At 39.7% G+C, this 18,043-nt stretch overlaps 1 protein-coding gene across 1 annotated transcript in view; it reads left to right on the top strand.

The window, feature by feature from the left end:
* LOC133980796 (endothelin-converting enzyme-like 1) overlaps positions 1–18,043 on the top strand; it is a 37,312-nt gene that overhangs the window by 12,579 nt on the left and 6,690 nt on the right. Inside the window, exons 7-12 of the mRNA XM_062419601.1 lie at positions 3,929–4,151; positions 9,708–9,806; positions 10,300–10,374; positions 12,094–12,197; positions 13,756–13,814; positions 16,535–16,586. Coding sequence (XP_062275585.1) covers positions 3,929–4,151; positions 9,708–9,806; positions 10,300–10,374; positions 12,094–12,197; positions 13,756–13,814; positions 16,535–16,586 — 612 coding nt within the window. The remainder of the gene's footprint in view (positions 1–3,928; positions 4,152–9,707; positions 9,807–10,299; positions 10,375–12,093; positions 12,198–13,755; positions 13,815–16,534; positions 16,587–18,043) is intronic.

Genomic DNA, 18,043 nt, shown 5'->3' with positions numbered 1-18,043 from the left:
TGAAAATATATGCAGTTGTGCTACTGTAGGGCACGGTGAATGGAAGTCTCCAGCAGAAAGCATAAATGTGTATGATTTTCTGTCTCTTTGGTGTTTGGGTTTGCAATTTCAAAGCTTATGTGAGTGTTTTTTCTGTTTTCAGATCCCATTATTCCACTTTAAAGTCAGTGTAAAGTGAAAATAAATATGTGTTCTGAGTTTGACATACCACAGAAAAATGTGTTGTTAACCACCCTGCAAAATTTGAATGATTAAAAAAATCGCCAAATATATGAAATTAGGCTTCAAAGTTGTCTAAAAATCAACCTTATTCTCTGCTCCCAAACGCTGTGGGAGTGCCTGCCGAGTCGCCGCTGAAACCCCGCCCCCTACCAAGTGTCACCTGTCAATCAAAGTCACCACCTCTAACAGAAACATGGACGCTAGGCCTGAGAGCTTTCTGCTGCTAACTCAGCTGCTAGCTCGGCGGCTAACTCAGCTGATAACTCGGCGGCTAGCTCGGCGGCTAACTAAGCTAACTGGCTAACTGTAGACTGTAGTAATAGTAGTAGTGTGCGCTGAATGTATTTATACCATTACAGCAGCAGGGGCAATTTTCAGACCCGCCCATTAAATCCAGACAGAGAAATCTTGAAACACAGTTTGTGAAGCCTAGCTCCACAATTCAAATCTAAATGGTTGAAATGCTTTTTACACCTTTAAAAAAAAAAAAAGTATGACCTATTTAATGTGTTTAGAAGAAAATGTCTGAATTCAATTTACACGGTCTTTAAGTTTATTATTTACCATATACAAATGATCAAACTGCACTACACAATATTCACCTTACCCGCTGTCTGGAAATACTGTATAATTCTAGTAAAGTTTAGAATAGAGGAGGCCTCCCCAGGGTCATTACCTGTGGTAATGTGTTGATGCAGTGCACGGGGACAGTGTCTTTTCATCTCCCTAACTAGCCCCATTAAAATCCATTCAGCTAATGAGCCTTCACTCAGTCCTCCGGTAATTAAGACCTACCGCTTGATCTGTACAGTACTGTCACAGACGGGCCGAGGGCTTTCATTTAGCTCCACTGTGACTCCATTATGGCAAAGAGCACACGCTGACATATACATATGTGGCCGTTTAGGTGAGAGTGGGAAGATTTGACCCTGTAGGAAGCTTCTAGGAAGACAAAGATAAAGTGATGTGACACAATGTTATATGTTTTAGATGAGACCATTTTAGTCACTGTGTGATGCAAAGTTTCAGAAGTTTAGAAAAAAATGTGTTGCCATTTTAGGTAATGTTTTTATGTTGAGGGAAACTTGGTTCCTCATTAAATCAATTACTGTACAAATAAAGTAGTTAGCAGTAGTATTGCAGCATAAACTCAGAATGCTGGGATGATGTTGGCTCTAAATTGTTACTATAGGTGATTCACATTTTTAAATAACCTGATGATCTCCAGTCATGCACAACACCCTGACATATATATGGACAACCAACAGCCATAAAGAATACTTAATACTTGATCACAGGGGTGTGCGTCATTTTCAGCTCCCACTATCGCTACTATTCTAGCTTAAAGAGCAACGTAACATCAGCTGGAAATAGTTTATGCTGACCTCTAGTGGCGTAACTGCACACTGCTGTGTTGATGTAGAAGTGTACACCAGGGTGTGTTAGTACGTTGTGATGTCACTGTTGGGTGTAATTACACATGCAACAGACTTGAAACTTGTAACCAGAGAGGGCAGTGAGATGCTACTCATACATTTCCTCATTTCAGCTAAATCAATATTTAATCCAAAGTTTGACAAAGAAAGCATGAAAGAACAATGATTTAATGTGGGGGTCAACTGTAAGGTTCAATCATGGGTTCGATTGTTCAAGGGGAAGCCAACAGAGCTTTACAAGGGAGTGAAGATATAGGGATATTGTTTGTATAATAAGTTGTATTTGTTTGACAATTACGTTGAATCATTTAATATTGGAGATATTAAATTACAGTTTATTACAAAACAGTGATTTATAAAAAGCACTGTTTAAACTAAAATTACACTTGACATGACTTCAGAGTAAGTCATAGACAGTGTCGTAAAGTAGAATACAAAGCTCAGCAGTGTATGTAAAGTTAAGACATGCTGTGAAAGGATCTGTTTTAAATCGACTCATCAGGCATCATCAAAGCCAAGCAAGACAGCTGCAATCAGTTAAAAAGCTTTACAAAGGAACTGAATGTAAGAATGAATTTTTACATAAACAGAATTGTGGATTTCGTCCCTCATTCCTTACAGTGTAACAGCTCTACTAAAGGATCTCTTCATGGCCAAAATGAGCAAGAGGAATCATTACAACCACCAATAACTCTATTCTTTAAGGCTCACTTTAGGCAACTAGAAACCACTTATTTAATGTTAGGAAAAGACTATTTAACAAGCTGTTTGGTACTTTAAAACAGTGGATCATAATTTATAGGCTTCTTTTACAGTTTCAATATAAAAAGCTACTGTATAAAGCAACTAGTAATTAGAGATGTAGAATACTTCTCTCTAAAATGCAGTGAAGTACATCAGCAATTTATACACACTTAAAAAACGACCACTAGATGTCACTCTGACTTGTGTCATTACGAAAAATAATCGGACAGGTTATTTTTCATAATTGTACACGCTCTCCTGATTTGGGGTTTTAATGATTAGACACCTCATGGTGGATTATTATGCCAGTTTACTCAACTAGATTACTCCAACAGATTACACTCATTACTTTTCTTCAAAGCTGCCTCGAGCTGAGCGTGTCCCACTCGTCATCACATCAGCGGAGAGATGCTACAGTGTTTCCATTATCATATAGACGACTTCCAAACATGTAGCTGCACTTCTGGGCACACACTCCCACATGGATACTCCGCACACAAACACATGTATTCGTAAACTCGCTCCGTCCGACACCAGCCCACAACAAAATTAGCGAAATTAGCCAAACACTAACCAGCTCATCAAGCGAAGCGAGCACATCTGTAACACATGTTGATTAGTAGACAGGCCTGATGATCAAGGACACCACCTGAGTCTCTCATTTATTTATTTAGCCCTCCCACCCACAACCCCCTGCCTTCCACCCCCCTCTTTTCCCCCCGTCAATTAAATTCACTTCACAAGTGCTTTGTTGGCGGGACCTTCAGGGTGCTGTTGCCAAGGCGCTTTTGATTTAATATCTGTCATGCACAGGGAAAAATGTATTAAAAAAAACCAAAACGGGGAAACAACAACAACAACAAGCCTCAAGGTTCACATGGAGCCTCACAGTGGGAGAGGGGGGGCATTTGTCCCCTCAGGGCAAATTAAATGTGCGGCACCCAGTGGGGGCACGAGGACACACCAGCACTCCATCGTCTGAGGGAGAAGACACAGCTTGAATACATAAATGAATGATCCATTTTCTCCCCTCCCGCGACACATTTCGCTCGCCCCCTCTGCTGCCTCTCCGCTGTGAGTCACTCTGGATTAGAGGGAGTCACTCTTTAACTGCTGGGTCCTCTTGACTCCTCACCATTCGCTCTCCATCACTGTCGCCCCTCTTGTTTTTTTCTTTCGAACTTTTCTGACTCTTAAGAGGCTCAGAGGGCAGATGGAAAAACAGAAAGTTTGGGCCAGATGGAACAAGATTACAGTGAGACTCAGTAGATGTCACTTTAACAAAGAAAGCAAAAGAGGAAGGGAGCCGCAGTCTAACATGAAAGCTTCTTTATCGCACTTTAAGCTTTGTACTATAGCAGATGCCTTTTCTTGTGCTTTATTTAATCACTGGTTCCCTTCTGTGGAGCTGTATATGGATAAAACACATCAGTTTTTTTTGGGGGCGGGGGGGGAAGCCCATATGAGTGACAGCATGTTCAAAAGTGAGGGCAATTAACCATTTCCTCTTATATCCTCCATCCCAGGGTTCTACATAACTACATGCTGTGGCGCATTGTGGCAGCGCTGAGTGAACATCTGTCCACCGCCTTCCGCAGCACCATCCACGAGTTTTCCCGGGAGATTGACGGCACAGAGCAGCAGCTGGAGCTGGGCAGACTGTGCCTCACACAGGCCAACAAACACTTTGGCATGGCCCTCGGAGCCCTGTTCGTCCAGCAGCACTTCTCCTCACAGAGCAAAGCTAAGGTAAAGATGGAGGTAGATGGATCGATACTTGTTGGGACAGTGGGATAATCGATAGATTTGACCCATATTCCTTGACTTTACTAAACAGTAGCCAAATTCCACTGTCCAGTAGATTTAAAGATTTAACATTAACATGTGAACTGCACATATAGATCTGCTCACGACTAAAGCCGCGACCCGTACCTGACTTGTTTTTTTGTGTTTTTAAGACCTTAATCCCCCCAAAATCCAACTGGTACTGCCAAATCTGAGACCCCAAACTGACCAGTGGCTTTATTTTTGCCAGCTAATGCAACACATTGGCTGCACTCTCTTCCCCTCTTCTGGGCATCGCATATCTACATGCAACACATGACTCTAAATAAATATTGGCACAGTCAGAGAGAACGAGAGGAATTGCTTAATTACATTTGAAAATAACCAAAACGCAAAGCCAAGCTTTAGAAATGATCTGAACCTGAACCTAAAATACTTTATCGGGATCTGTTGGATTCGGGTCAGGAAGCACAACGTTTTTGCACAAGATTCCACTTAACCAGTAGAAATTATCTGGCATTTGGTTGTATTCTAAGACCAGAAACTAATCTAACACCAACAACACTTAAGTTTATTAATACACTGTATGTGCTGCAGTGTTTATATGATTAAAACTGTGATATCAATTTATTTTTGAGAGATTCTTGGATAGAAGTAGTGATTGTATGTCTGCCAAAGTGAAGCTGGGATGTATTTCACAGGGAACTGACTGCTGTAGCCTATTATTGAGAACATTTAACAAAATATTACATTTAGTTTTCATCAAAATACATAATTTACTGACATGCAGAAACAACAACTGATGGAACATTTTAAAGACTGCAGTGGACAGAGCAGCAGCTTTACAGTGAGGGTGAACAGTGTGTCAATCTGGAACTGCCTGATCTGTCATTACTTATTAATGACAATGTTTCTATCACTATTTAAACTAAAAGAAATATGCAGTAATGGTTATTTTCAATTTCCATAGACTGCATTAAAAATAATTGGACAAGAATCTCAGTTATGATGAAACCACACAACCTTCAAAGACAATAAGAGGAAAATCAACAAAACTGACCTTGGCCTTGAGTGGATTTTTTAGTCTAAGTCTATTACTGAAAACATTTAACAACATTCCTATTATCTGAGACAGTTCCAATTTTTGGAAGCAACATTTTTTATTGTAATATCTTTTGGGGCACAGGTTACGGTCAAATGTGTTGTAGCTGTGTATCACCATAACTCAGTGTGTGAAAATGTTTTGTATGAATGCATTCCATCAACAATTAATTTCCAATGTGTGAGTACATGAAGATTTGTACAAAGGTTTGCAGTTACACATCTATCTGTTTGTGGGTGAAAAAAATCACACAGAACTGAATTGCATATATTTTAATGTATTGTAATGTGTGTGTGCATGCATGGACACTGCAAACAGTAGCGTTAAAGGTAAGCACATGCATATAATATCAATCTAGATAATGTCATATACCTGGATTGCAGTCCAAGACCAATGTTGTTGAATCATTGTGGCATAATGTTAAACCTGAATCACTTTCCAAGGATACACTGACTCACTGACTGAGTGATTCATGTCATTTGTTCCCAGGAGGTATTGGGATGTGTTCAAGACTGCAAATATGCAGGTGTTTCTGTTTTGAAAAGAGGACAGCCATAAGGATGAATCGATTGCCTGTGTGTGTGTGTGTGTGTGTGTGTGTGTGTGTGTGTGTGTGTGTGTGTGTGTGTGTGTGTGTGTGTGTGTGTGTGTGGTGGTTAACTATTAGCTCTGCTAGCTATTAGTGTAGCACCAGGTATCAGGAGGAATACACACTGTTCGGCCATGTTTCAGTTCACTGCGTGAGACTGAAGCACTGGACGATTCAGTGAACACATTTTTTAATGAAGTGACTCAGCACACTGAAAAGGACAGTTCTGTATCAGCCCTGTAGAAAGGCACGCCTGCCCCAGCCTCTGTGCTTGGATAATTAGATGATATTCCTGATTGGATATGTTGATATCCAATCAATGCATCCCCATTGGTTATTCAGGAGGAATTGTCAAATGTAGACCAAAAGTACTTGTACCCACAGGTCTTATTTGTAGTTTTGTAGATTTAATTTGTAGCTGTAAGATTAGAATTCACACAAATAGATGTGTAGCTGCAAACCTTTGTAAAATGTCATGTAAAGCTACAGTCCCTCTTATAAATTAAAAAAAAAGTTCCATTTTTCACTTTCCATGTCTGTGGCAACACTGGAACTGTTTTCTGATGATGTTTTTATATCATTCATTTCTACTTTATCATTTTTTTTGGCTGTTCGGGGGCAGATAGGGGGGCCAACTTGTTTCTAGTTCTTATCCACTCCACTTTTTACTTCCATTTTGCACACAGCCTAGGTCAGTCACTACTAAGTCCCCACCTCTACCCTTCCATCACCTTTGGTCCCTTTCTATTTTACCTTAATCCTCCCCCATATGTACTGTTATATCAGTCTCATGTCCATTCTAGGACATGGGGATATGATTTCCAATGGGATTTCTAACCTCTGTAACCCTATACTCTTTCTTTAAGCCCTTCATCATCTCCCCCATCTTCTTCTTATAGCCGTACTGTCAATCCTATAAGCTTCATCTTGCAATAAGCCACCTCTCTTCTTCTTTTGTAAACTTCTAAATCTCCCATGCTACCAAACCCAGGACTATCAAGCATGCATGTCTGGCATAAATTCTAAGTGTTAATTACTTTTTATGTACTTTACCATAATTGTAATTTAGGTTCCCAAGCTCCTAATGTTCCATTTAAGATTCCAATATGATACAAAGGGTCAATTTCAATAAGGCTTCAAGCCAGTGGTGCCTTTCTGATTAATAAAATAATAGACGGGGGATTTTTGGGACGAAGCCTAGAGTATGGCAGGTTCTTGCCAGATAAAGTGGACGCTAATTCTGTAAGCATCTAAAAATCATTCAAACTATCATGAACGTCTCATGTGGGGGATTGAAAACTTCAAACTCTTACTGTTCCAAACTATCACATATTCGCTATTGTCCATGTCCACACTGATCATTTCACACTGCTGGTAGACATCAGTCTGTACTATGGTGGCATGCCCACACAGGCTGGAGAACCTGTGTACCTATGAACCAAGCCAGCAGCGATGTCTGTAGCTTTGACTGACTTGCTGATGCTGCTTACCTCAGCAGGAACAAGAATTAATGAGTCTCAGGAGCTGAAGCTGAGAATCAAGAGACAGATAAGGAAAGAGCAGCTTTCTTGTTATCCTGAATCACCAACATAAAAAAACATAACACATCCTGGTGTCTTTCAGGAATAGATATTCTGTCTACAGTAGTATAAGATAGCACCAGTAGAATTCTTTAAAAGTAACTAGAGGTTTGACATTGGTATCTGGCAATCCTGCAAAACATTGTCTTCTTTCTTAATGACTTCTGTCTACGTTAACATACATCTGTCATGGAAACTATGCGGTGATGGCAAGCATATAAACTATTGTTAAGGTGTGTTCAAGGTTAGGCAAAAAACCCTCATATGTCTAAGTATGTAGGAGCACAGCCCAGTATCTATTTGAATTTATATTCATACTGTAAAAATCTGCAAAGGATGATTAATGTCCAAATTGAGTGTCAGTGCAGCAAGCATGTATAACTTTAAAAGAGTATTTCACCAATTTAGCATAGCACTCCTATAACATCACCTATAAAACCAGAGAGACTGTCTTTTTTATTCATTCTTTATCTTTGTCAAAACAAACATTGACCAAACTGTATTATTAGAATTTCCAGGTCCATCGCATTTTGCTTTTGGGCCCAGAAAGACTTTTTCCCATAGACTTACATTGTGAAAGAGATGCCTGTACTCATTTCACTAACAGAGTTTGATTCATTCAGTCCAATCACATTTCAAACATCTAGAAGAACCGCACAATAGAATGATTGTATCCCCATTCAAGTTAGCAAATTAGCGGACGGATAAACCGAAAGTTAGCAATCTCGGCTGGTGGAAGTCTGCTCTGTATTGGCCCAAAAAGCATGGACAGTATGTTTTCAAATTGCAGGCAATTTCTTTCAAAAAGCTGACAGGTCCCATTGATGTATCCAATTCTCTTTGTACATCCATGATTTGTGTGGGTTATGCTATGTAACACATGTAGCCTCAAGCTGTTACCCACAACCAGAAATGGGGAGTGGGCTTGCTCTTCTTTTTCTACATATACAGCAGTCCTGACACCTGTAAACTGACTCTGATGTGTAAAACCAGTGGAGTTGCCCTTTAACTGAAGGTAAAGATAACTAGAAGGATCTGTAAATCCCCTTTATGGAATCTACTGGAATTTTAAAACAAGCCAAGAAGGAAAAAAGACATATATAATGAATGGTCGTAGGGTTGGGAGGGAAAAGTGAGGGTCGAAGGCATGGGGGTGAAGGGATGAGGGGTAAGGGAGGGGGAGGAAGAAAGAGAGGTATAGGGTGTAGTGTGGAGGAAAGTAGAAGCCGGGTGCTGTGTACTGTAGATGAGGAGGCGCAGGATGCAGTACCAGTCTTCTAGGTGGGTGTGTGGAGGGATGAGACTCTGGGTGGGGGGGAGCTGTCTCGACATGTGGTCCATGTTGTTGACCTCTGGTTCCTGGAATAGAACAAAAGAGAGAACGCTAGAAAGAGGGTGAGGGGGGTGGGATGTCCGAAATGAGACGAAGGGGGGAAAGAGCGGATAGGGTGTGACTTAAGTACTGCTTGTGCAGAAATTGAGACGATATGAGGCATGGTCTCCGTTCCTGAACCTTGTTATAAAACGTAATTTATCGCCCTACATTACTTTGTATTGCAGAGTCAAAGTTAAAGTTTCTTATTTCTGTCAGCTGCACCATTCCAGTGGCGTTGGTGCTTATAGCTGGAAAATAGAAACACGCCTCCAATACATTTTTAAAATTAAAGTGAAATTCTGTGATGGTTGAGTGCACAGGCTTTTGCTTTATGGTGTGTTTCAGCTTCGCAGAGGGTCAGAAGTAATCTGATATTGGACATGGGAATTTGCATTTAACACAATGGATTGATCAAAACTGCAGCAAAGGTGGCAGAAAGACCACCAGTGTAGGCTAATGTAACATAAACTCAAATGATCAGTTAGTTATAGTAACACAAGCAACTGCTCAAAAGAGTTTGTGTAACCATGACCTTACACTCTTTAATTACACCTTTAATTATTTGGATTTGGGTGATTCCACAAGGTGAAGCCTCTGAAAATGCGGCTTCAAATATTCAGTTATTCTCTAACTATAAATATTTATGACTGCAAAAGCACCAGTCCTACTTTAAAAATCAATCACTATTTATCAAGAGTTTAACACTGGAAAAATTAAGCTAATCTGCTTCTTCAGGACTGTTGGGGTGTGGTTTGATCATATTTGGTGACCACAAAACCAATCAGATTAAGCTGATTATATTGTGTTTATAGTTATATATTTTCAGTGACTGATCTGATGTGATCTGATGTGATGTAATGTGATCTCCCTCCAGGTACAGGAGCTGGTGGAAGACATAAAGCATGCCCTGGACCTCCGGCTGCACGAGTTGGACTGGATGGATGAGGCCACCAAGGAGGCTGCCAGAGCAAAGGTTCGGAGAACGAACTAAGCTTCTCCATCACGAACATGAATCCCTGCCAGATCCGATTAGTATTTGAAAAGGATTTAATTATTAGTTGCAATTCTTTTCTTTTTGTGGGTTTGATTGATTGCTCGGTTAGATGGAAGTATGTGATAGAATACATCAAGGACTTGACATTGAGAAGTGAGGATCGCCTAATCCGGCTCTCTCTGTGGTGCTGATTTAGGGTCTGCACTGCTAGATATCCCTTCTAATACTTTTACAATCTGAAGTTATAATCCTTTTAGAGGCCCATGCTGAATATAAAGAGCTTCCCTGTAATCCTATTACATTGGGTTTGCTTGATTAGTTGATGCATGGGTGTGTGCTCAGATGGTTGTGTGCCTGGGTCTAAAAATTGGTAGTTATTAGTTACTCCAAGTGGATGTAGGGTGGTGTTGGGTAGGTTTACTTGGGCTCTTTTTCTTTCCCTCCATCATCCTCTCCTCCTCTTCTCTCCCAGCTGAAGCACATGATGGTGATGACAGGATACCCCGACTTTCTGCTCAAACCTGAGCTCATAGATCAAGAATATGGGGTGAGTCATGAGGTTCCTATTTCACTCTGCGCTATCAGGTCTTCCTCACCACACACAAGCTCCCACACATCATACTCACAAATACTATTTCCCCACATCTCACTCTCTATCTCTGTCTCTAGAATGATATTACATTAGGTATTACCATGTACCCTAGGAGATTGTATTCAGATGGAGCAAAAATACATCATGCACAGGAATGTATTAACCCAAGTGACACCGGCGACTTCGTTCAAATATATACAACAAATACATTAAGTATGTTGATCCAATCAAGGAGAACGTGAACAAACTGGGAGCAGTCAGGCCAGCCCTCAAAAATATGCAGTCAAAAGTTTGTTGATGGAGAACTATACACTGAACTTGTACATCTGTAAGCAACTATGCTGGTTAGCGTCAGTGATGGAAAGTGACTAAGAGGCCAAGTAAAAGATGGAAAATACATACAGAGAAGAAAAGGAAGGTACCTCTCAAATGCATAAAAGTGAGAATATGCTGACTATGTTACTAAATAAAGGCCCTTAATGGCATGGAAAACACAATAAAGACTTGGATTGGCCTTGATGCTGCTTGAGAAAGAGTGCAATCCAGAGTAGCTGCTAATACAAGCCCTTTTGTGTTCTTCATTAGTAGTGCTATGGAGCGATGTTTGTTCTTGTGCACGCAAATCAACACACGGGTAACACAAAGCATATTTGTGCTACTGATCTACAGGTAACACCATGAAACGCAGCAGTGCAGCAGCAATGACGAATGAGCATGTTAACATGGATTTAAACAACAAAGGTTTAAAATGTTCCGCATAATCAGCTTTGCAATTGCCGAACTAATGTGTGGAATGCATTTTGTAATATTTTAAAACCAATATTGTTTACCATACATCCATGTTTGCTAGCTAGCAATCGGTTCGTCAGTAATGTTTCTTAATGCAATAATATCAGTCGGTGGAATAGTGTGGAACCACTGGGCTGAATGTGTTGCCCATATGTTTGCACATGTGTATTTACATCCTTGTCAAAACATTGCTCTACAGCACTACTAGTGGTCAAAAAGTCCACAGGACCCCTTTGAGTAAAAGATCACTGTAGTTCTTCAATGTGTGTATTGCATTTATACAGATAACCAAACTTGGTAAACTTGACTGGACTTGAGCTCCAATACATATCACATGACTGCTGATGACAGTGTATAATAGGTGGCTGTCTGCTGCTGGTTAGGTTAGCTTAGCACAAAGACAGGAAACAGGGTTAATGAGCTTAAGTGGCTCTGTCCAAAGTTAACAAAGTTCACCTACCAGCACTCTCATTCTGAACTTAACTCATACCCATCTGTATCACTGGCTCTTTTCTTTACATTACTAAGCACACAGACTCAAGGGTTGGAGGATATAGCAGAAAGTCCATCTGCCAAATACCAGCTAGTTTTTAAATCTGTCCAGATGTGTATTTTTGTCACAAATTTACAGAGGCACATCTGGCCCTATACGATTAAACAAGCAAAGAGATTAAAAAAAGCAAGATGATGTGTTTACTGTCAGTTTAAAATAAAGAGATGTTGCAAAAGAAAGACGCATTAAGTCCCTTTGGCAAGTGAACAAAACAATTCTTAATCTGTGTACGACATACTACTGCAAGTCCATTATTATGTTAGATGCTGAATCATAAAGAACGCATATTATTGCTATTTACTACTACTCACTTCATATCTGTGATTTTGCAGTTTGAAGTGGACGAGAAGACCTACTTTAAGAACATCCTCAACAGCATCAAGTTTAACATCAAGCTGTCAGTGAAGAAGATCCACGAAGAAGTGGACAAGACAGCGTGAGTTTCATACCTCCTCACATTACTCGTGCCACAAAAGCTATAGCCAACTCAGCTCACTGACACGTGGCGCAGAGTAATTAAAGAAGGTTTATACATTTGAATTCCTGCCTGAGCTGGTCCAGCTGTGGCTTGCATAATCTGTACTATGTTTGACATGCCTAACATGTGTCCCTGTGCGTCCCTTTTTAGTTTGACATATTTGTTGATACACCACTAAATCAAACCAACAGATACATAATCGACATACACAGCTGGAGCAAATCCATTTGATTTACTTATCTATAGCAGCCAGGCAGCAGAAAAGTGCTTTGGGGCATGCGCTTCATTTTTTATACAGTACAGCCCGCCACGCCTGGATTGAGTGCTTCTCTGCTATGACAACACATTACAGTCACATTAGTATTCCAAGGTGCCTAAAACAACTGGACAATATCATTAGCTCACACTCGACACCCTGAAGAGTTAAATCACATACATCCTCTTTATCACCAAAAAGTGAACATGCAGTCCATCTTGTCACAAGGAAATAAAAAATAAACACTCCTCTTCCTCCTCCTCCTCCCTGTGTTTGCAGCCTATGCAGAGCCATCAGTCTTTCACTCCTAGACCAAGGGCATCTCAAACTTTCAGAGTTAGTCATTTGGGGGATTTTCTGCCAATCAATTGGTCTGGCTTTAAGTGGATTAGGGTAAAGGAACTCTCCGTGTTTTCATATGCAGAGAGGAACTTCGGCCGTGGGACCACACACACCTAATATTTGTCAATATATGTCATTTTGCATGTCATTTAAGGCAGTTTAGCCCATGTGATTGTCAAGTTTATTTCAGTGAAAACTAAAAAAAAAAAAGGCAGACACTCCTTTTATTCTCAGTGGGAAATACAATATTTTCACATCTGAGAGTTACATAAAATAACATAACAGCTCATATAACTACACAATGCAAAGGCAATTATTCAAATAACATGTAACTGTAATTTCAGCAATGGCAGTATCCATAGCAACCATCATAGCAACAATAGAAAGGCTTAATGAATCTTCGTAATAACCGACAAACTAATCATCGTATACATTTATGAAAGCAAAATGCACATTTTTGACTAGAAATGTTATCAAAAACGCATTTTAGTATCGAAACAATCTTAAAATATAGCATCTTCCACTGATAAGGTCAGCATTTTTTGTTAGTTTGTTTTCACTGAGTTCATGGGGACCAAACAGTATATATATGATATGTAGAAAGCACAAAATGTGTAAACATGACAGGCCAAATGTCCTCAAAAGTGACGTGTTATTTATAAGCCATCCCATGAGATCACTTTAGAGAGATAGAGGTGTTTGGGATTCTGTTCAGGACTGGGCAGTGTTTCGAGGAGATAGATGAGTGATTTGAGTGTGTGTGTGTGTGTGTGTGTGTGTGTGTGTGTGTGTGTGTGTGTGTGTGTGTGTGTGTGTGTGTGTGTGTGTGTGTGTGTGTGTGTGTGTGTGTGTGTGTGTGTGTGTGTGGGATCCCATTTTTAAAGCCCTGTTTATTTTGACTCCTGTTTTTGTACTCAGGTGGCTTCTCCCACCCCAGGCCCTTAATGCCTACTACCTCCCAAACAAGAACCAAATGGGTGAGTGCGTGATCGTTCATCTCACATACTGATATTTGTGTTCTCTCTGTCATCTGTCTCCACACACACACACACACATACGCGCACACACACACATACCTCTCATCCCTCCCATTGCCATTCTGCACCACGATGTGGGTCGTGCATTAGTTACACGCAATTACACCATGTTGCCGTCTGTTTTTCGACATGTCAAACGCGGCGGCCGCTTAGAGAGAGGGAGAGAAAAAAAAAGCATCCACCTCCTGATATCATATTCCTTCTCATCACTCACTTTCTGCTTCGATCTCCACCTCACATACTTAATACCCCCCTGGGGGAAAAACAAGCAGTAACACCGTCCCGAGTTTTAACAAATCTAGCCTTGCGATTTCATCCCCCCCTCCCTCTCTCGTCTTCTCCCAGACTCAGCCCGCTGTCTGTGTCTGCCTGCCTGTTGGATTAAATCTCTCGCCGAAAAATCAATAGTGCGCTCCCAAGCTGATGCTAGAGGACAGGAGGAGTCAGACAAACACAGTCATCAGGGCCTCATGGGTCATTTTTTTTAACCCACACATCATTTCTCTCACTGCCCCTTCACTTTATGGCTCTCGCTCTTTCTCCTCTGGATTCATTTTCATACTCTCTCTATATCTAATCTTTTTTTGTTTTCTAATATAATATAATATAATTATTTTTATTTTACTGTTACATGAAATAATAGATTATTCTTAAATTGCACCTTTATCTTTAAGCTTTCCTTTAGTTCATTTCAATCTGGTACTAAAGAGACAAAGACACATACAGTACATTTTAGTCTCTTCATGCAGAGCTTTATTAATATAGTCAGTTTACTTGATTTCATTGGCTAACAGTCAAAAAGTGTAAATATGTTAAATCTAGACAGTATGTTAACCAGCACATATGTAAGTCTGAAACTACTTTGACTGATTAGTCCAGGGGTGTCAAACTCATTTTAGTTCAAGGGCCACATACAGCCTAATTTAATCTCAAGAGGGCCAGACCAGTAAAACCATTGAATAATAATTTACATAAAACATATAATACATATTATAACTTTAATACAATAAACCATCTATTCATAAAACAGATTTGTTTTAAGATAAAAATGTGTGCAATTTCAACAATATTATGTCTCAGTTTTTTTTTAAAGATTATTTTGCACAAAAGCTGCTGATTGACAACATTTTACACAATGTTCAATATATAAATGGTTTAAATATGACCACAATATGTACTCATAGTGTTTTCAGAGAAATGTATTCTGGTCAGGGTGGAAAATGCTACTTTTTTCACTCTTCATACTTTGCAAAGTTATCTAGTGGGACGGACTGGACATCTCGGGGGGCCGGCTCTGGCCCGCAGGCCGTATGTTGGATACCCCTGGTTTAGTCTGTAAAATGCTAACAATATATCAACAAAGACTTTGAGGTCATGCTAGCTCATTGAGTCAAATGCTAACTGCTGATGATTAGCTGATAAAATGTACAATGCTAACCATTTCAATTTAGTGTCACTAGATATATTTCACTTGACTGGAGTATTTTACGTTAGCTTTAGCAGAACTTAAGAAATCCTTTTGCACATGCAGAACAAGGATTGTATGGATATATGAGTATTGTTTTAACAGTCCAAAATCTAAAGATATTCAATATGTCTTTTACCACTTCAATAAAGTCAAAGATATTAATTCTTACGATACACTGCTAGCTAAACGAGCTAGTTAGCTATTTAAACCTCAGAGATGTGGCAACACGAGATGACTGAAATGTTTTAACTTTGAATCGTGAGTTGACTAAATGTCTTGTTCAGATTGTGTGATCAGAATCAGAATCAGAATATCTTTATTGTCATTGTAACAGGTACAACGAAATTGTAACGAAACCTTGGCAGTTCAAAAGAGCTTATATCCAGTGTAAGACAGAGGTGCATGTGTTACGTGAGTCGCTGCCTGGCAGTATTTAATGCAACGACGTCTGTAGGATAGAAACTGTGTTTTAGTCTGTTTGTGTGTGTTTTGATGACCCTGTATCGTCTGCCTGATGGGAGCAGTTCAGGGCAGTTTGTGTCCTGGGTGTGATGAGTCCTGTAAGATGGCTAGAGCTTTCCTGAGGCAGCGGGAGCTGTGTAGGTCCTCCAGTGGTGTCAGAGGGCAGCCGATGGTTTTCTGGGCCACCTTAATGACCCTCTGCAGCGCTTTCTTCTGTGCCCGAGCAGCAATAGAAGGACACCAGCAGCTTTTGAGGGATGTTGTGCCTCTTAAGAACCCTCAGAAAATAAAGTCTACTGGGCTTTCTTCGCCAGCTCTGCTGTGTTTGTGCCCCATGTCAGGTCCTCTGTAATGTGGACTCCCAAGAATCGGATGTCTGAGACGGTGATGGTGTCGAGGAGGTCAAGAGGTTTATTCATCATTAGAAAAACAGCTTTCTCAGGATGAAGTGTTAACTTGTTCATATTTAAGGGACAGAGTAAAGCACTTATGTGGGCAAATAAAATGATTCTTTTCTTTGTCGCTGCCCTCTATTGCAGCCACACAATAAGATTTGGGATGATAGTGTAAATGCCTTTTACATAAATATATTGGCTAGTGCAGCTTTAAAGTCAGTCAGTGTTTTTCATTTTACTCCGCACTGAACTTCTCCCTCTATGCAGCCCGCTATAAAAACCTGCTCCTATCTATTGTTTCTGTGCCTCATCTTGTGTCTTTATGTCTCCCTCAGTCTTTCCAGCCGGCATCCTTCAGCCCACTTTGTACAACTCTGAGTTCCCACAGTAAGTATCCGTCCTCCTGTCCCCGCCTTTCCTTTCCCTGCCACTCTCCGTAGGGAAGCAACAACATCCTCACAACCACAACAAAGGTCATTAAAGGCAGTGTTAGTCTGCCAAGCCTTTACGTCCCAACACACCTGATTAAACCAATTTAACTACCCACCAAGAGCTCAATTACCGAACAAGGTCCCGCTAATGGAACAGGTGTCATTGAGAAGACGCCTCTCCTAAATTTGAGCCCATCTAGTAAATTGACAGTGCATAAAAAGTAGATAGCTTCTCCGCCCGTCTCTATCTGATCTGTTTATCTCACTTGTTCTCTTCCCTCTCTTGCTCTCAAAGAAACTCCACATGAGAAATGTTTTAATTAATCATTGCAGAACCACACAAAACTCTCCCTTACCTCAAATTAGTCATTCATTTAAATCAGAACACAAATTATTTTTCCTCCTCAGCTGTGTGTTTTAAATAAAAGCTCTTTGTGTTTGACATTCTGCCATTTCAAGGCCAGTATTAATATTTTTTTGGATTAGCTGCTGATAAGTAACGTTTTTCTGTGGCAGCACACAAAATATTTAAAAAATTATCATCTTTATGCCAGAAAAAAAGGACTGCATATTTTCTCCAGTTTCATTCTTGTCCAAACTAATATTTATATAATTATGTTATTAGGTAATAAAACTTAAGTGAAATCCAAACCAGTTACATTTTTGGTTTTAACAGAGAGAGCTACACAATATCTTAACAGGAGCTATATAGTATAGGCTTACCTTTTCTATAAAAAAAAATTGATTTCACAAAAAAAGCCACATTTCTCAAATTTTAAATGTTCTAACATATACAGGCGCTTTATCTGAATTAACAAGATAAAAATGGACAAAATCTTGATTTAAATCAGGAACTATTTGATCCATGAATACGCTAACAAGATTATAATCCGACTTGACAAATGATGCCAACTTTTTATACCTGACACAATAATTACCAATGCATACATGAATAGAATATTAACAGATTGTCTCACTAGAATATATTCAGGGTTGGGCCTCCTATAAACAACCAGTGTAATATTGATTAGTTTAACTAAATATTGAGTAAGTAATCAAACCTTGACACTGAAGGGTGAGAACATTCTGACTGATTTATGATGTGATAAATAAATTATAGGTCCTCTACTCTCTCGTTTTAATATTTGCTTTAAAGCTAAATTATAACTTTATATTGATACAATACTGAGTCAGTTTGCTGAGTGTTTGACTCCTCTTTACTCGTGCTACTGTTATACTACATTTCATAAGTTAAAGTTGTGTCATTATACTTTCATTGCTACGCTATTCAGCAAAAGTTACATTAACAACTGTATGCAAATGCCTCTGAACATTTTTCAAAGCTTACCAAAAGTTGAATAGATGAATTTCTTCCTTCTAGACTGCCACTGATTTCAATTAATTACAGTACAG

This window comes from Scomber scombrus, chromosome 5 (assembly GCF_963691925.1).
Source record: "Scomber scombrus chromosome 5, fScoSco1.1, whole genome shotgun sequence".
Lineage (NCBI taxonomy): Eukaryota > Metazoa > Chordata > Actinopteri > Scombriformes > Scombridae > Scomber > Scomber scombrus.
This window is presented reverse-complemented; position numbering and strand designations above follow the sequence as displayed.